This window comes from Equus quagga, chromosome 11 (genome assembly GCF_021613505.1).
Source record: "Equus quagga isolate Etosha38 chromosome 11, UCLA_HA_Equagga_1.0, whole genome shotgun sequence".
Lineage (NCBI taxonomy): Eukaryota > Metazoa > Chordata > Mammalia > Perissodactyla > Equidae > Equus > Equus quagga.
Genome location: NC_060277.1, coordinates 35143020 through 35163652, shown reverse-complemented (window position 1 = coordinate 35163652; position 20633 = coordinate 35143020). Strand labels below are relative to the sequence as shown.

The 20633-nt window shown below is 36.6% G+C and overlaps 1 protein-coding gene across 1 annotated transcript in view; it reads right to left on the bottom strand.

The window, feature by feature from the left end:
* Positions 1 to 20633, bottom strand: part of MMS22L (MMS22 like, DNA repair protein) — a 125244-nt gene that overhangs the window by 10885 nt on the left and 93726 nt on the right. The window contains exons 17-22 of the mRNA XM_046674494.1: positions 18459 to 18610; positions 17491 to 17633; positions 12342 to 12501; positions 8573 to 8742; positions 5681 to 5892; positions 2711 to 2874 (exon numbers count right to left, since the gene is read on the bottom strand). Of these exons, the coding sequence (XP_046530450.1) occupies positions 2711 to 2874; positions 5681 to 5892; positions 8573 to 8742; positions 12342 to 12501; positions 17491 to 17633; positions 18459 to 18610 (1001 nt within the window). The remainder of the gene's footprint in view (positions 1 to 2710; positions 2875 to 5680; positions 5893 to 8572; positions 8743 to 12341; positions 12502 to 17490; positions 17634 to 18458; positions 18611 to 20633) is intronic.

The window sequence follows — 20633 nt, the reverse complement described above, 5'->3', positions numbered from 1 at the left end:
TGAAGAACTTCCTTTTTCATAAAGCAGTTCTGCTAGCAAAAATTCTTAGTTTTATCTGGGAATGTCCTTATTTCATGTTCATTTTTGAAAGGCAGCATAGGATTCTTGGTTGACAGTTTTTTCTCTTGGTCACTCTGAGTGCTATCCCACTGCCTTCTGGCCTCCATTGATTCTGCTGAGAAGTTAGCTGTTGATCTTACTGAGGTTCCCTGTAAAGTGATGAGCCATTTTTCTCTTGGTGCTTTCAAGTGTTTTTGACAGTACTCTTAGGTTTGGACTTTTTCACACTCTGTTACAAATGAAGTCAGTTCCTTAGGGAGAGATTCAGAGTTTTCTGTTCTACAGCCTGCTTCTCCTCCCTAGACCCTCCACCAGGCAAAATCTCAGAGGCATGGCTCTGATGCTGGGGACAGGCACAATGGTGCCTACTACTTTTTGAGTGACACATCCACTTTAGGAGCTGAGTGCTTGTGGAAGGAAGGGCAGCAGCCTCAGGTCCACTGGGCTTGCTCCTCTTGGCATGGTATCCCCACCTCTAAGCTGCAGCAAGGATGACCATGCCCCAGTATTCTCAGTGGTGTCACACTCAATGCACTGCGTCCATCCCACGAGTGGGGGTTGAGTGGAAGAATGAAGCCCCGACTTCTCAGCCACACTTGCCTGGAACATAACTTTAGCATCAGGTAGCTTGGGGGCAAGATGAAAAATGTGATATCCTACCTCTCACAGGATGATAGCTCTCCTACTAGGAACTGGGGAGAGAGGGAGCCCTATGTTCTTAGATTTACCAGTCAGGAGTAGAGTTTCCATCTTATTGTGCTGGGAGGAGAGCAGGAGGGAATGGTTCAGATACCAGAAAGTTCTGCTGTTCTTATCAAGTTTTAGTAGATTTTCTCAAATAAATGTTTCTCCATTTGCTGTATCTGCTTAGCACCATTTCCAGAGAATTTCAATGTTTTCTTTTAAATAATTTTCACCAGTTTTGCTAGGGAGCAGGTCAGCAAAGCTCCTTATGTTGTCATGCCAGGAGCAGAACTCCTCAAACTCTTGTGTACAGGTTTTTGAGAAGACATACGTTGTTTTTTTTTTGAAGATTGGTACCTGAGCTAACATCTGTTGCCAGTCTTCTTTTTTTTGTTTCTTCTTTTCTCCAAATCCCCCCAGTACATAATTCTCTATTCTAGTTGTGAGTGCCTCTGGTTGTGCTATGTGGGACGCCGCCTCAGCACAGCCTAATGAGTGGTGCCACATCTGTGCCCAGGATCCGAACTGGCAAAACCCTGGGCCACTGAAGTAGAGTGCCCAAACTTAACCACTGGGCCATGGGGCCGGCCCTTAGACATATGTTTAAAATACTCTTGGGCATATACCCTGGAGTAGACTAGGTGAGTGATTTAGTAACACTAACTTTCTATGGTTTTACAAATTGTCCTTTTAAACACTGAGACTGTAAGGAGAGTCAGAATTTTCTCTGAACCAAGCACACAGATCTGTGTTTGATACTGCTTCTTCAGCTTAAAAGACAGCAATGCGGAGATGGAGAATTCTGTATTCCATCTATGCTAAATGTGATGTACTCACTAGCAAGATATGAGCAGCAAAATTCACTTTCCAAACCCTGCTCTCCTTCATGAGAAATATTACTACCGCTGAAAGAAGAGGCTAGCTAAAATTTTATACTGTCTACTCTGTCTCAACAAATCTTGTATGGTACAGTACAAAAGGCTTTCACTGAAATTAAAAGTATGCCTAAGTTTTCAATGAGGGAAAAATTTCTAAAGAAGAATCTGGGGTCCATCCGGGTATTCTTCAGTGAAGGATGTTACTATCAAGTAAGGGGAGTCTATGTTAACACAAGACAACATTTTTCACAAAACCAAGCTTGGAAGCAGACAGGAACACTTTAAATATTAAAATAAATATGGATTAAAACAAAAGATGCATAAATTTTTGAGATAGAACATTTCAAAGAGCTGTCTGAGCTTTCAGCTGCCACTTTGGGCGCTGCCCTCATATTCTTCGGGATACACACACTCACTTATCACAGCAGTTGGAAGCACACAGGTAGAAGCATTTGAGAAGCGCTGCCCCAGACGATCACATTTTAATGATCAATACACACACACAACATCCTATTTACAGTAAAAACTCCTTCAGGATAGAACTATGGCTACTATTCTGCATATTCCCAATAAGCTTATTAAAGCATGCTACTCACAGTGGGGATTAAACAAATGATATTTTAAAGAGATCACTGGCAGTAAGGCTGATGAGACTGAAAACAAAAGGAGTAGGATCAAAGGATCCTTACAGGGGTGCCCAAGAAATCAGCTTAGATATTCTAGCAGAAACCTGAATAGAAGAAAGTATGCTGACCCCTCACCACTTGATATTTGACAAGTTGCATTTAATACAGGAGTCACATTGAATAAATATTCTTTAAGAGGTTAACAAGTCTAATTAGAGGAAGTAGCCATTAAATAAACTACTGCATTGGGGGGAAAAACTAAAGTAGACTGAAACATTTCAGTTTTTAACTATTTTATAATGCCCAAACTCAGCTATTGGCCGGAGTTTGTTCTTTAGTCATGATATATACAAACTGGTATAAAATAACCATATACTTTATACCTATCAATTTAACTGAGAGGAAAGAGTACTTTTTCAATATGTGCACAGAAAAGTGTAGCCAACACAAATTCAAACTAACCTTGAGGTTCATTGACCAAGAGCAAGCATTTTAAGATGCCTGGGAGGAGAAGTTCAACCTCAGAAATGTCGATGTTAGTTTCTTTGAAGAGTTGGAGGATGAAGGCCAGAATGGATGCTAAGCGAGGAGGGAGCAAGGACCCTTTACACTCAAGGTAGGATTTCCTGAAAATAAGCACAATTTTCTTTTTCCTTGTTTAAAGTTTTCTTCTGTTTAAAGCAGAATCAAATATCACACACTTTAAAGACACTGGCAAATTTTACCCCCCAAAATAAAGCACAGTTTTTTAAAAGCATGCATATTTTACCATGCTACCTTCAAACATAAGATTTTAGAAGCAATGACTGCCCATCCTTTTGGTGTGGTATGGGGGCCAAAGTAGAACAGACACAAACTAAATTTAAAGCAACCTGGTCTTAAAACGAACTTAATCAAAATCCACATGAAAATCTAATTGTTAATTTGTTTTTTTCCTTTCTAATATAAGCTTGATCTCTTCTATCAGCTCCTAAATGATGCAATATTTTCTCTAATGTCAAATCTGCATAAAGAAATCTCTCTTCACATTTATTTATTTAAGGATTTGGGAGGGGTCTTATTTTTCCAAAACAATAAGAGGACTGTCCTAGGAATCAACTTCCCATTCCAGCTTTACTTCCTTCCTTCCCTTAGGAAGCAAAAGAATTAGAGGGGTAATTCAGGATTAGTATCTTCTCTCAAAGCAGGACAAATTTTAGCATTAGAACTCAACGGAGATCATAAAGATAATTTATCTTACTCATTTTTGCATCTCTCCCTCTTAGAACAGGTCTTGGCTCATAACAGGTGGTCAGTGTACATTTGTTAAGTGAATAAATGAAAGATGGAATTGCTCAGTTTCTAAAAAGTCTAGACAATATGAAAAATTGTCAAATACAGCTAAATCTAAGCTAGACATCCATATATACTTGGAAAGCAATAATACTTTGCCAAAATAAAGCAAAGAAATCACTAAGTATTATAAATTCCTTAAGGGAAGGAACTATGTCTTCCTCATTATTTCTACTCCACACAGTGACTTCCAGCAAATATTACACATTAGAAGATTCATTCATTCTTTAAAGGCAAGGGTTTTGTCTTTTTTCTTCACTGGTGAATTCTTAACACCCAGAACAAACATTTATTGGGTACCTATGGTGTGTCAGGTACAAGTCCAATAACAACAATGTAAAGTTAAGTAAAATATGGTCTCTGAAACCAAGGGGCGCACTCTCTAGTAGAAAAGTTGGACCAAAAAAAAAAAAGAAAAAAGACCATCCTAATATAGTGCGGCAGGTGCTTTTTGAAAGATAAGCCCAGAATTCTCAGCAATTCAGAGAAAGAAGCCCTAACTAAGATGGGGGACTGCAAGAATGGAGAGGCATGGAATGGAGAAAAGCAGAGGAGGCAATCTCTATTTTTTTCCTGAGTATTTTAAAAAAAGGAGTACTTGTTAGGTTTTTGGGTCTTGAGCTAGAAACCATGAGAAAAATGTTTCCACTGTTATATGGGAATGTCCACTGAACCAGCCAGGATTCTAAACACTGGACTTTAAACCAGTTTCATGATCTAAGGATAATTTCCCATCAGCCCTTGTCATTTGGTTTGTGCTAAAATTACTTATACAATGTCCCACACGCAGTGGTAGAGTACTACAATCTTGTTGGGAATTCAGATACAAGTAAGGCAAAAATATTACAATTCTGCAAATTGAATTGTACAGAGCATAAGACTTCAGAAGAAGGAAGAACGCATCATGGTACACTGAGATATTAGGTGTAAGTCTTATAAAGTCTAGGCAGAGTTTAGCCCAGAGGGATGGCATTTTAATGGAGAAAACGGTATGAACAAAGCTGTGATGTAGGGAAATGTAAAGCATTTTGGAGGGGCAATAACTAAACCGATCTCATTAGGGTTTGTATTTGATGGCATATTCAGTACATTTGGAAAAGTTAAGTGACAGATCATGGAGTGCAAAGCAGTATGGAACTTATTCCGTAGGCAAAAAAAGAGCAAATGAAGGTGTACGGGGGAGGGGAGTGTCATAATGGAACAGTATTTTAGGAAAAGTAATCGGGAGGCATTGTATAGGCTGAACTAGAAGAAAAGACTAGAGATAGTGAAAATAGTTAGAGATAGTGGCAATAGTCCAGGTATAATGTGACAAGTGAAGAGAGATGTGAAAAGAAGGGAAGGAAACAATCATTTGCCAAAGAATGGCAAAGGAGAGGGAACAAAGAATATGGAGCTTCCAAACCTGAGTAACAGAGGATAGGAACACACAAAAAGGATCAGAAGGGAGAACAGATTTTAGACATGGAATTCTGTAATGAGAGGTGATGGAAAATATCAGGTCATTAAAAACAAGAAAAAAATACTAGATAAGAATGATATGTATCACCACAGCATCTTAAAGTTTAAAAACTAACTTCAAGTAAAGCTAAATACTTCATGAAGATAAAGAAAAGATAATTTCTATTATTGAATCTTCTAATGTTGTCATTAAAAGAAGTTTCATTTATTCACCTGTCCAATAATAAAACTGAGTTATTAAGACACAGAATAGACTAACAAAACAGGACTTCATACTGCTTCCTGTTTCATTTTAGCACTCATTTTTCACTTAGTTATCTTTTATAATATTACTGTATTTTGCACAGTAAAAAATACAATTACTGTTTGATAAAAATTTAAAAATGTATATATATCTTTAGGACATATATAAGGAAAACAATAGCTATGTAGAGAAAACAAGTAATTTAAGGAGCACTGTCTCAGGTTGCTATGAGCAAAAGTCATTTTAGTAAATTCTTAGACAATGTTTCTTAGGGAAAAAAAAGTTTCTACACTACCAGTATCCTAAGGGTTGCCAATATTTTTGAAATGCTTTGTTACTTTTTAAAAGAGATTAATACATTTTACATACCACTTATTTTTAATATTTAGATGTACCTTATCACTTGTACGATGCATTTCTTTAGAGATGACATTGGTGGAACAGTGGCCGAGTTTCTCACTGCCAACAAAACAGGATGTTGTCCAAGACTTAAAACATGTGGTGACGCTGGAAGAAACCGCCCAATATACTGCTCAATAACGTTCCCTAGAAGTTGATTCAAATAGGCATTGGGATTTTGAGACTGACAACACACGATACACATGCCCTATAGAAGAGGAAAAAAAAAAAAAGAAATACTAAATGGAGAAGTTAAAAACTTAGGAATTTACTAATTTAGTCCCTAGTATTAATATTCATGTCCGAACTTGTAACATCACAATGAACAAGGACAGCGCCGACCATTGACAGATAAAGTTTATATGCAGCTCAGGGAGTTGCTGGGCTTGGGTAACACCAAGCTGTGGTATCTAAGCAAACGTGTGCATCTTTGGGGCATGCCCAAAGCAAGAAGGGGAGAAGTGCAGGAAGACAATGGAAGCTTCCTTCTTCTCTCCTCCTCAGGAAACTTGATCACCACACTTATCAATGATATATCTGTGTTTTTATAAAGTTATAAAATACATTTTAGGTCAGTTTTTTCATGTAGGGTACTGGTCATTTGTCTGAATAAGACTACCAAATTTATGCTAAAAGTCTTCCATGTTATGAAAAGTGATAAAATAAAAAAAATTAACAAAAGGAGAAAAATGCACAAGATTAAGAGTCAGAATAATGACAATTTATTTCAAGGTTTTTTTTTTTTTTATGTTAGGCACTGTACCACATGCTTTATATTCATTCTTTCATTTAAATTTCTCAAAAAACCATTGACAGCATTATTGTATCTCCAATTTTACAGCTGAGAAAACTGAGGTTCAGAGAAGTTGGGTTTAATCAAGATCACACAGAACTCACAATGTGTTATTGCTGTTGATTTAATCCCTTCCATCTGTATAGAAGCTAACAAAATACTTTCATATGGATTACAGTTATCTAATACTTACAAACAATTAAACCAATACCCTAAGAAACAAATTTTTTTCTGCCAATGTTACTAAATAGCACATATTACTACATACAGATAATCACCAATACAACAACAAATTATGCTCTAAAAATTCATTTACTATTTGGTACTTTGTGACTCACAAAGTGTTTTCCCAAAGAAATGATTAGAAATGTTTTTATCTCCATTTTAACTATAAATGCGTATTTATCTAATAAGAAACTTGGAAAGTTTATTTGTAATGAAAAATAGCATAGAGCTGTTAAAACACTAACAATTAAACAGCAATTGAAAAAAAACAATGGACCACTCCTCTACCCCGTTTCATTAATGCTTTGTTTAAGGAAAAGCACATTAAATCAGAAGAAGATGAAGCAATAAATGGATATATTTTGAAAATTTGGAAGAAGAGAGCTGGGTACCTTTAAGAAATTAAAGATACAACTCCAAGTCAATTCTCTCAAATGGAAAATTCACCAAAATTTTCAATTCAGCACTTAGAAAGTTTAAAAGAATTCTTACAAAATGCACAGCTTTTGTTTAAGAGGCCACATGGAACAAGCACCCTAGACTCTCTGCTGTCCACAGCTCCCCTCCCCCATCTTGCCCTCTGTGGGACTGGCAGTGCTTTATCTTTCTGCTAGCAGACACATTAAATTTTGTTTTAAATGCTATTATGAATACAAAACTAAAGAGCAAACTTAAAATCTCTTAGAAATTGTAAAAATCTGTTTAAAAATATCCATCTGTGGAAGAGACTGCTTATCACCTAATCAAAATCTATTCTCCCCTTCCTCCTTGGCTTCCCTTGCTGGGCCCCAAACTAAGAGGCACTTATCATGAGGATCAGACACTAATGAAGGACACAGCACACCTCCAGCCCCCTCCTTTCCCCTGAATGACAGAGCAAGATTTCTAAGAGCCTGCTGGACATGGCTGCCTAGACAGTTCAGAGCACCTCAAGGTAAAGTTGCTCAGAAGGCAATTCTTACCTTCATCCCCACATCTCCAGAATTTCCCATTTCAGTTAGTAGCACTGCCATCTACAGAAGCAGGCACGCTGGAATCTAGGAAGTACTCTATTTATTTCTGCTGCTCCACAACACTCACTCAGCAAATCTTTTTGATTGGAGCTCCTAAGTACTTCTGAAATCTGCAGTGTGAGCTCCCTACCCACTGCCTCAGCTCAAAACCTTCAGATAATGAGCTACTCACTGCCTTCCAATTCTCCACTCTAACCTCCATGCCAGCTAACTCAGATGCTGCTGCCAGAATCGCCTTCCTAAAATGTAAATATGAGATATCAGTCCCACTTCTCCACTCAAAATCCATCAACAGTTCTCACGCAGAAGAACAAGTCCACACTTAGCATGGCAAATAAAACCCTCCATTATGTGGCTCCTCCTGTGTGAGTCTCCAGCAACCACAGAATTGTTTGCTTTCCCCCAGGGTGTCATATTGTCTTAAAGTTCTCGCCCTTTACGTGCTGTTCCCTCTGACAGGAATAGTCCTTCAACTCCTACCCACTGCTCTGCTCTGTTACACCTAACATCCTTTCCAGTGTCTTCTCTCCCATCTCCTCATCCCAGTCTGGCCGGCAGACAGCTGAGGCCTCTAAGGAAAATATCAGATGGAGCACGCTCCTGTAAGTGTCAACGCTAGTCGGCCTCCTCTCTCAACTTTAAACATCTTGAGGGTAGAGATTTTGCCTTTTCTGCCTTTGTTTCCAGAGACAAACAACACAAAAGGAGTTTAGAACTTGTTCAACGGAAGTGCCTCTTGTGCATATATACACTGAGATTACAATGTATGGTTTTTAAATCTGCAGTTAGTAAACTGTTTCAAGGTAAAGTTTCAATCTTTTTTTATTTTTATTTTTAAGCAGCCACACTCACTTTACCTGGAGATACAGAGGAAGACTCTTCTGAATCGCAGTCAACATAGGCGCAGGCAGCTCCTTCTCTTGCTGCAACACTGCATGTGGCAGCAGTAAACAATCTATGATCCGGAATAGTAATTTTTGGGCTTTAGAGGTGGCAAAGATCTGTGCCCACGATTTCACAAGAATTCCTAGGAAAGAAGAGTAATGACAGCAGTTATGGTTATCTTCTAACCAGAAAATTTTGTCATTCCACTAAAAAATGTATATTTAAAGCACATAGGACCAAGCTGGAGTAGGCAATAGGAAGAAATATGTATTAGGAGTCAAAAGATCTAGGTCAAGTCATATATTTCATGAAAGAGACTAATTTCTCTAAGAGTTCTGGAGAAAAACATACACTTCCTGAGCTTCTGGCATTTAATACACATACACTCACACAAAGTGTGGTTTGGTTATACGTTATGTGAATACATAGATTGAATACTGTAATTAATCAGATCTTTTTGCTTTGTCTGCTAGGAAACTCAGAGGCAAAGCTACAATCCAATTGTAAGAACACTTTAAGATCAGACATTTTGCTTTTATGTGTATAATCGCTTTTCCCTGGGCTTCATCAGGCTATTCCACATTTATTTTCTTGATACCCTTATTTCTTTATATTTTTAGCATATACATGATTTTACAGGCTGTCTCAACCCAGTCTGCAACAGGAAGAGGTATAACTAAATTAACAGCTAAAGTAGGAAAGAAGGATTAGCTATAATACCTTGAAGCTTAACCTCCTTGAGCTTCAGTTTTTACAGCTTTCAATTGCTTAATATAAAAACAAAAAGAGAAACAGGTTTCTTTACTACATGAAATATATTGTGGCTTCCTTAAGGCTGGGAGTCTGTCAGTTGCTACATTTGATGATAGTAGAGCTTAACAAATGAGCACCCTTCGTTTAATAATGTAACGAAGAGTAGATATACAGGCATACCTCATTTTACTGCACTTCGCTTTATTGCGCTTTGAAGATACTGCTTTTTATAAGACTTTCCATCAGCAAAAAGATTATGACTCACTAAAGGCTCAGATGACGGTTCACATTTTTTAGTAATAAAATATTTTTTAATTAAGGTAGTTACATTGTGTTTTTAGACATAATGCTACTGCACACTTAATAGACTACAGTAGAGTAAATATAACTTTTATATGCACTAGGAAACCAAAAAATTTGTTCCACTTGCTTTATTGCAACATTTGCTTTATTGCAGTGATCTGCAACCAAACCCACGATATTTCTGAGGCATGCCTGTTTAATTCCCATTAGAGCGTATCCCTGCTATTGAGGTCTTTACTGAAAAAACAAATTTAAGAGATCATCAGGTGCTTGTCCAAACAGCACAGTGGTATATATACTGCATAAACTTTTATATTTTACTGCATCTTAGAAAGCAAAAAAGATGATAAAATTCAAAATCATTTCCATAGAATAAAAAGTTTAAAATTCAAGCTTTGAAGGAAAACAAAAATATGCTTAGAGAAGAGTATATTGATGCTTAAAAAATAACCCAACCAATAATCACTTCTAAGAACAACAAACAGCAACATTAATCTTCTGTTGCAAAAGGAAATACAATAATCAATCATAAAGAAACACAATGCTCACTTAGCAATATTTTAAATAACACTGGCTTGCTCCTCATTTTTCTAGAAGGTGGAAAACTTGGGAATGACAGCAACGTAAGAAGAACTCACATTCTAACTAACATTAATATACCCATAAGAGGAACTGCCATCCCCACTGGCATTTGAAATGATTCATATCATTCTTAGGTGTCACACAGGTATTAACTGATAAAGAGCAAGGACCTTCCAACCAAAAATGCATCACCTACCCTTGTACTTCGTCTTCCGCAATGGTTAAAATGCTTTGCTGAGGAGCTTAAGTTTTAAGATCATAGAAGGCAGAGGCAATACATTTGTTTTACTGCTATTTTAGATCTCCACTTTTTTAAGTTTCAGCAAAAAATAGGGAGGGCAAGGAGAGCAAGTCTCTTTCAGTCAGGGAGAGCAAGTCTCCTTGGGAGTTCGGGAAAGGTGGGACATTGGGGCTGGGCATTAAAGGGTCATGGGTAGAATTTCAATTAAAAAACAAAAGGAAGGAGAAGAATGACAGAGGAGAGAAGGATGATCATAAGGCATGGAAACAGAAAAGTAAAAGATATAAAGAATCAGAAAAACCAAAAAAATGATATAAAGAGGAGGAAAGTTGAAGATATTACAGACGACTCAATCCTGCTTTCTCAGAAATTACAGAGCAACAATTAAGACCCCAGACGCCCTACTCTGAAATGCGATTTTATCAATATTTTGCGCCTTCTGCTAGCAGCCTGGCAAGTGAACAGCAGAGGGATCCCCAGCTGGGAGCTGGCAAAGTCAAGAAAGCACAGAGTTTCAGTTGTTAGCTCTCTCTCCATCTAGTGGATAGGAGATCCCAACCCCGCACACTTAAAACAGGTGTGACCTCTCAAAAGTTTATACTTACTCTTTCTCCATTTTGTTCTAAATCTTTTACACATAGAAGACAGAAAGTTATCTGCTCCTAATTTCAAATGAATAAATGGGCAACACTGTAGCAGTATACTCTATTCCCAGTCTCTGAGAGCTGGACGAAAGGAAACCACACAGATCACCTGCCGCTAAGTCAAAAACCAACCACATAACAAAACAAAGAACCCCTCAATTCTTCCTAAGAGCTGCATATCACCACTCCAAATACGATTTTGTAGTTCCTGATAAGACTATCATATATTTTTAAAAATAGAGATATACCCTGAAATCGTACATTTAGCTTGGCGAAAATTTAATAGAGACTAATAAATTATAAGCCTAAGTGCTGAAATATTTATTAATCTACATTTCACTATGTTAAATTTATAATAAATTCTCACATATTTTTCTCTAAAATTAAGATGCCTGAATTGCTACTATAGCTTTCACTATATTCTACATCATCCATATTTACACATTTTCGTATTCTCCTTTATCTTTCACAACAAAGATAAAAGGTTTCAGACAGCCCAAATCAGGTTTATTCATATGTTCACAAGATCAAAGGGAACAGATATAAGGTTTTGGCCACAGAGAAATAAAAAAAAAACTAAAAAACTTAAATTCTGTATAAAAACTTCTAAGGAAATCCTTCTCATTTCCCTTTATCCAGTTCCTATTTTTGGTTAGCTACATGGTTTTAGTGAACAAAGGTATTCAAATTACTGACTTCCTAAAGAAAGATGAACTCTGTTGTTACAGAACAGGCACAGAAAAAAGATTTCCTTTTGAAAGGAGAAAGCATAGTAATGTGAGAAACAAGATTTGAAGCTTAAATATCTTTAGTGCTGGAATAAATTCTTTCCTGACCTCCTTCGTACAGAGTAGACCATAAAAGTAGAATGGAGTGATGGTTTTCTGATATTTTAAATTCTAACAAAGCATAGCAAGCATTAAGAAAAGGTGCATTTTAATTATCCAGGTATTCACAACGGGAGAGACTCACAACAGACTACTGATAGCAGATTGATGTTGGCATATTTTCAGAATTGATCATAATTAATTTTAATAGTAACACAAGCATAACAAGAAAAGTTCTGAAAGAAGGTGGGGAAAGACACAGATACACTTGAAAGCCAACATGAATTATTGTAAGTTAAATCACTGTCTTTTAGATTATTCTTAGTATATTCCTATCCATCATGATACTATAGCCTCAACCAAAGGAAGTTTTAATGTCAGAAATACATACCCATCATCCTATAAGTCAGTTGCAGCCCTGCACTGGAAACTTTTTTTCCCAAATAAGGTTTTATATATTTTAATATTTCACCAAGGTATTCTAAGGACTTTGTGACCATGGCAGATTTATCAGAAAGTTTCTGCAGATTCCCATAAGTTATACCAACAGCCTATAAATAAGAAAAAACAGGATTTAGCTTTCCAAGTTTTATACAATACAGACTTTGAAAAATAAAGATAATTTCTCTCTCCCTCTATACACAGACAGCCCCTTACATAAGCCTTCATCCTTAACTTTCCAATAAATGTTCATAGGCACTAAAAAGCAAGTGAAAAGAATTAAGTCTTGCCTTTTATAATTAAAATAAAGGTTAAAAGAAGAATAAAACATCAATTCACCAGTAATTATTCATACAAGGTCTGACTCAGCAAAGTATTAGTAAAAAGATATGTGGAACTGATAGAAAAGAAGCTTGTAACCAAATCACTTCAGGACTTCCAAACATCCTAGTATATGACTGGGAATTCCAAATCCCCAAATTTGTACAAGGAAGACCTACAAGGAAGGTGACCAAATTCTTACAAATAAGATCTCTTTACAGTTCAGCTTTGTGAGATGAATTGACTTTTTCCTCCAGAATTTTCTGTGTGAGCCATTAGATTCCAGCTTAACTTTCTCAGAGGAAAAGAGGATGAGGCACAAGGGGTACAGATGGCAAAATGGGGGGGCAATAGAGAGAAATTTGAACTAAGGCAGTAAGAAAAGTACAGTGAAGAGGGAAATAAATGAAAAAGTAAGTTGAGGAAAAGTGAGAATAAACAAAAGGCAAGAAGTCACAAAAAGAATCAAGAGAAGACTGGCTAGAGATGGGTTAGAAGGTTTGAGAAGAGCAGTAGAGTTTTCAAGCCATTACTGGAAACTTAAAGTGTATTTCAATGACCTAAATTGGGCATAAACAGCACCAATATGCATAGTTATATGATTTTTCTCCTGCAGCTCTCAGCAGATAAGACAAAGGAAAGAAAGCAAGTGGTTGCTCCCATCCAAGGTTGAGAGGGTTTGTAGGTATGACTGAAAGAGAAAGGGTGGAAGATTGTGAGGGTGTTGGTGAGAGTAGTTGAAGTGAGGCCCCCAGGGGTCTAACTAGGTGGATAGGGAAGGAAGTGAGCCCTTGAGAAGATGTTGCACTTACAGAAAAAGGAGGAGAGGGTCATGATGAGGGCCCTCCGAGAGCTGGAGGCAGGTGGTGACAGTCAAAGAGCTTTCAGATGCTCCAAGGGATGCCAGGGCTCAGTTAGTCACGGGAGTGGGGGCATGAAGTAAAGCAGAAGTGAAGGTCACTTGAAAGACTATCGGAGAAGCTTTGAAATGAGGGCTTAAGATAAGTTGTCCAAGGTGATCTTAAAGTTAGCCATGTTGATAATGAAATGTGGAATGGAGGAAAGGATAAAGAACTGAGAGAACTTGAGTGATTGACTGTGAGGTGGACAGATGAGAACAAGAGAGAGACTTAATGAACCCTCTTTTCAGTTCAGCCCTCTGCTCTTCTCTACACTTCTTTCTCTAGACCAGAGTTCACAAACTTTTTTTTGAGGAAGATTAGTCCTGAGCTAACATCTGTTGCCAATCCTCCTCTTTTTGCTGAGGAAGACCGGCCCTGAGCTAACATCAGTACCCACCTTCCTCTACTTTATATGTGGGACGCTTACCACAGCCTGGCTTGGCAAGTGGTGCCATGTCCGTACCTGGGATCCAAACCGGCTAACCCTGGACCACTGTGCACTTAACCGCTATGCCACCTGGCCAGCCCCTCAAACTTTTTGGTTTAATTTCCCTTTTATACACTTAAAAATTGAGAATCTTAAGAGTTTATTATTATTTGGGTTTTATCTATTGATATTTACCATATTAGAAATTAAAAGAAAAAAATTAAGATTATTTATTAGTTCATTTAAAAATAATAAACGTTATGTTAACATAAGTAACATATTTTAAGTGAAAAATAACTTATTTTCCAAAACAAAAAAAATGTAGGAAGAAGTGGCATTTTTTTTTTACATTTCTACAAATCTCTTTAATGTCTGGCTTAACAGAAGATAGCTGGATTCTCATATCTGCCTCTGCATACAATCTGTTGCAAAATGTTGCAGATGAAAACAATTCAGTCTATACAAATATATGTAGCTAGAAGAGGAAGAAGTATTTTAATAGATTTTTCAGATAACTGTGGGAATTCCTCTTTGATATTACACCAAAATATGACAAGTGGTATTTCTTAAAGGTTAGTTGTTATATGGAATCCATGTCAACAAACATCTTGACTCTGCTCCAATAAAAGCCATTGGTCTAACTTGTTCTTCGAATGGATGTTTTATACCCATGTGTGCTTTTGAAAAAGCCTGTACTGGTCATTTGGAAAATTTTGGTTCACTGAGTTATACAGCTTCCCGATGTTGACAGATTTCATTATCCATATTAAAAAAATCATATTCATTAATACCACCACCAATGTCATCAGAAAAGTCTTTAAGCATCAAGAAACTCCTAAGCTCATGATGGTAAACACAAGTTTTCCAAAATTCTAATTTTCTTAAAAGCTCAAATTAAGTTATTGGCAACAAAGGCTGTCAACTGTGTTCTTTGAAGTGATAGGCTCATTTCATTCATTTTTGAGAAAACGTCTGCCACACATCCCAGTCTGAATAACCATACCTTGTCAGTTGTTCCTTCAAGATAAAAGCAGTCAGTTCAGCTTGCAACTCAAATGATCACACAAATGCCTTTTATTTAGACACAATCTTGCTTCGGGATGCAGCTATAGTGCTTTAGGTGCACATCTCATTGTCATTCACAGAACATTAAAAGGACATGTATTCAAGGGTCAAAATTTAATAACATTTATAATTTTACTGCTTCATTAAAGATATTCTTAAATGAAACTGGCTTTTTTTTCCCCTGTGATTGTATGGCAGTGAAAATTAAAATGACTACTGGTATAATCTCGGGCCATGGTGTTGATTTATGCTAAAGCCTTTGCACTATTTGTGCAAATGTCAATATACTGTTGAGCTCGTAGAACTCCTGAAAAGGTATCAATAACCCCCAGCGCTCTATGAAACACACTTTACAGAACCAGTGCCCTAGATCTCAATATTTCTCTATGTTTAGCCTTAGCCTCCCTAGACTACGAGATGTGTATTTCTCGGTGCCTTGACTACCACTGTTTACATGTCATATTATCATTTTTGTGCAGAAAAGAGTTAACAGGGCAGGCCCAAGACTGTTGTCCTTAAAAAGTCCTACTTGCAAGGCAGATATTTAGAACCTTAGATTTTCCCTACCATTTCCAGATAAGGATGGCTCACTGGGCCTAAACTGTCTGTGCAAACAGTATAGTTTATGCTGAATATCTACTTCCCTTCTGGGAGTCTGGAATTTTATAAGTGCCAGGTAAAGGGGGCCTATGTGACCAGCCCCCATTAAAAACCCTGGGCACTGAGTCGCTAATGAGCTTCCCTGGTAGATAACATTTCACAGGTGTTGTCACAATTCCTTGCTGGAAAAATTAAGCATGTCCAGTGTAACACTTGGGAGAGGACTCTTGGAAGCTGTGCCTGGTTTATCCCGACTTCACCCCATGTACCTTTTCTCTTGGCTGACAGTGCTATGAATCCTTTCACTGTAATAAGTCAGAGCTTTGAGTACAACTATTTCTGTGAGTCTGATTTCCATGAGTCCTCCTAGTGAACATAGCACCGAGGGATGATTTTGGGGACCCCTGAGACTCAATCTCAAACTAAACAAGTTTAAAACTGAACTCTTCACTTACTTCTCCCCTACTCCAAACCATGATGTTCCTATTTCTCCTTAAGGTATCATCATTCTTCTAGTTAAACACAGTATTTATTTCATATTCACTCAAAAATCCCATAATTCAATCTTCAATTCCTTCTAAATCTCACTAGTTTCTGGCCAATAGTTCTTCTCAACTTTAATCTACTTCATTGTTACTAATTTTCTTTAAAGACATTTGATCAAATCAGACCTACTTAAAAATTTATAAAGCCTTCACACTGGTCACAGGATAAAACCCAAACTTCTTAGACCAAGATGCTCTGAATTCTTAACCTACTGATTGATCTATCAACTAAGTGACACTTAGTATATACCGTCTTCTATTATTATTTTAACCTTTGTGTATATCTTGTATTCTCAGACAAGTAAAAGTTCTCTAAGATCAAGGACTACTTCTTTTGGTTCTTTGAATTCCTAAGAAATCCTAGCCTAATACCATTTAGCATACAGCAAACAACTATTATTTACTGAGTGATGAAGAACAGTTAATTTGGACTGGATTAAATTAGGAGAGCCTTTGAAAATGATCGGTGGAGTGCATGACTTCTACCTCCCTTTCTGGTCCAGTATGGTTGCTAGCACAGGGGTTTAATTAATTACAGGTTGAGATCTAATGAACAAATAAATAAAAGGCTCAACAGAAACGTGTATTTTACATCTGCACACACTATTACTAAATATTTTTAGGATTTATATGACATCCCTAATGGTCGTACAATTGTGCTTTAACTTAATGGAAAAGAATGAAGAATTCACACTTATGGAAAGAGCTTATGGGTTGTAATTATTTTCATTGCAGTTAATACCAACCACTCTGTGGGAAAATAAACCAACTTTTACTGTGAACAGTTTACAAAAACACTAATCCAAACACATTAACAACCTCAACTAGGCTGCAAAGCAAAGACTATCACCTAAGATAGAGTCTACAAAATTAATAATTAAAAATAAAATGTTGAATGGCACTATTTATTATAGAGACAAAACAAAATGAATGGATCAGATTTTAAAGCCCCAACCATACTATGATATGAAGTGGTTGGTGCTTATGCTGAATACACTAAAATCTTACTGTAAAATTTACAGTGCTTGCTACAGGGAGGCAAACATTATGTTGGAACTATTATGGACCATATACAAGGAAATATAGTTCCTAAGCTCCCGAAGAATATTGTTATCTGGTAATTTAAGCAGTAAGATATTCCTACAATTTAGATCAGCCTTAGAGTAAGGTTTTCATGTATCATTCTTTACTTTTAATAATTGTAACTGATTTGGACAATTATATAATAAATGAAAATACCTCAAGGAATTGAACAAGTGCTTTTCTAGGGTCTTCTGGGATGGGTGAATATTCGACTTGTGCCTCTGAGAAAATATTCTTTACTTCTGAGAGTTTAAACAGCAACCTTGTCAGTTCAGCCAACTGTTCCATGTACTCTTTTTCTGTTAAGATAAAATAATATAGTAATAGTATACATGCATTATATAAATCTATATTTTATATATATACAGATGAGAGAGCAGAGAATGTAGCATTCTTCACTTACGACATGCTTTCTTTTAAAATTTAAACTTCCACATAATTAAAAACTTTGAATTAAGTTTCTCTCAGTAAGGAAAGGTTTTACTTAAAAACAAACATGTACTTGTGAGTGTCCTAGCTCAAAAGTTATTCATGTAAAGCCAACGGATGTAATAAAATATCCAGGTAAATTTGGAGCATTTTTTCACTCTAGTCTTTGTGTGATTTATAAATGACCATAAGCACTAAGAAATGGCATTGCCTACAGACAACCAGAACTGTACAAGATATTGAAAAAAAAAAAAGTACAAGTACCACTCAGTGACTAATAGTAAAGCAGAAGAAAGGAAAAACATCTAATATAAAATGGGAGAGAATTATTCATAATTGGATATTTTTCTTTTTGGGGTGTTCACAGTGTGATATCTGGTTATTTACTTCATATTTCCACTTTTTTTTGTGATCAGTTTCTTCAAGGTAAAAAAATGGCTTGTCACCTGAGAGCAAGTTTTCATTCCTGGCTTCCAAGGAAACAAGTTCTTTTATCTTTATAGAAGAGAAATTTGTCATATATAGTAACAGGAAAATATCAAGGAAAAGAAACAGGCTGCAAAAGGAAATAAATTTGCTTATAGTCATACCTAATTACAAATACGTTTTGTGTCTTTTATATTAATTTATGCAACAAAACAGGAAATTTTAAACATGTTTAGCCATCCAGAAAGCAAAATACCTGCAATACTTACCAACTGCCTGTTCAGGACTTAAATCAACGAACACATCATCAGGCACAGAGAGGTTTTTTACATACATTTGCAAAATGCAGCGGATCCAAGATCTCACCGTTAGGGCTTGAAAAGACACACAGCCTGAATGAGAAAGTGCTTCACACAACATGCTGTAAAAGTAAGTTGATGGACGTTAAAAACAAAAATAAAAACAAAACTCTGGCAATATGTTCCATGAGCATAGAGATTAAGAAATGAAAACACTCTAACATTCCCCATCTCTTGGCCTCACTTATTTTAAAGACAAACCCACTAGCTCAGACATGCATTGCTGAAGATGAATACTACAGATATACACAAAAGGACATTTTAGATAAATACTCTTGCTTTCACTTGTAATGTTCTAATTTTTGATTTTCCTTTTTCCACCGATGGCATATGTGTAGGCTCATGCCAAAGGAGAGAGGTAAGGAAGAATATGGTTAAAACGGGAAAAGCAAGGAAGGAGCTTATAATTAGCTGGTGAGATAACAATGAAGGAGGTGGCGAGCAGAATAAAGAACAGTGGCCCTCAGAGTAAATAAACAGAAGCAGTCATGACCATATATGTAAGAAAGATGTTAAAGACAAAATATCTTCCTCTGTGGGTCTCCTGACCAACCCCGTTCCTATCCCCTCGTTTCCTGCTGCCCCATCCCACACGCAGTTATTAAAGAATTCCCAAATAACATCTGACAGGATTATTTTATTTCAATTCTTTCTGTGAAGCCAAAGGCTAGGTCTCATTTCTAATCATTTCATAAGTGGGGGTAGAGAGGATGAGGATGGTCTTAAGTGAACTATATAAAGTGTTATGTAAAGTCAGAAATTCTAAAAATACATAGAAATCATAACTCTAAAACTACTATTTTGAAATACTTTAAATATAAGTTGTCATGAAAAGAATACACAGTACAGAAGAACTCAAATTGGTCATTTATTACCCGTACAACCTTCCCAAAGCTCTGACATCTTTGCATTTCAGTTTCTTCAACTGTTACTAATACACCAATATGATTTTAAAAACTAAAATTATTTCAGATAATTTTGGCAAAACTGCTTAACAAATAATATAAATGTTTGTTATTACAGAATTCTCAAGCTAGAAGGGACCTTAAAAGTAATCAAATTGAAGTTGAACTCCCTGACTTTACAACTGAAAGCCAATGAGATATGACTTAATGACTCTGGTTAATGACCTTCCTTATGAGAAGACTACCTTACTGACCGTTCACTCCTCATTTCCACCCACTGGCAGCCTGGACAAGAATCACATTGGTCTCTTAGATTTGTGTATTTATTTTACTTTCCTCCATTTGATATTCTTATTCAAATCTTCCTTTTACTGTACACTATTTCTATTTTAACTTTATGTTATATTCTTTCTCTTGGGCTTCTTCAGATCTCCTATGTAAAGAGGCAGGAGATTCTTATAAATAAGGAAACCAGTGTTCACGGTGGTGAAGTGTCTTGTTCATGAACGCACAAGAGTCAAATCTTTAGAAGTCTAGCTGTGGGCTGGCCCGGTGGCATAGTGGTTAAGTTTGCAAGCTCTGCTTTGGTGGCCAGGGGTTCACGAGCTCAGATCCTGGGCGTGGACCTACCCACCACTCATCAAGTTATACCTTGGTGCCGTCTCACATATAAAGCAGAAGAAGATTGGCACAGATGTTAGCTCAGCAACAATCTTCCTCAAGCAAGAAGAGAAAGACTGGCAACAGATGTTATTAGTTCAGGGCCAATCTTCCTCACCAAAAAGTAATAAAAAAATTAAAAAAAATTTAAAAACCCCATAAAAACCTAGCTGTGAAAAGGAAAGCTATCATTAAATCTAAAATGACAATAATATACCAGTGTCTTACAGATTCAAAAATATTAACTGTATAATTTCTTTCACAGTGCTGAGTGTAGAAAGGTCATTTCAGGATGAGAATAAGGTAGTCCTACAAAAACAATTTTGAAAAAGGGCTTAAGCATCAGCATTTTTTTAAAAAAGCAGGCCACGAAACATAAATGAGCTTTCGTACTATTACTCCCATCAAAGTGCTGACATGTCCAAAAGCAAAAAACTACCAAAGTGAGCATACATGTAGTAAAGATCAGTTTCTTTTCTTTCTTTGAGGAAGATTAGCCCTGAGCTAACTCCTGCCAATC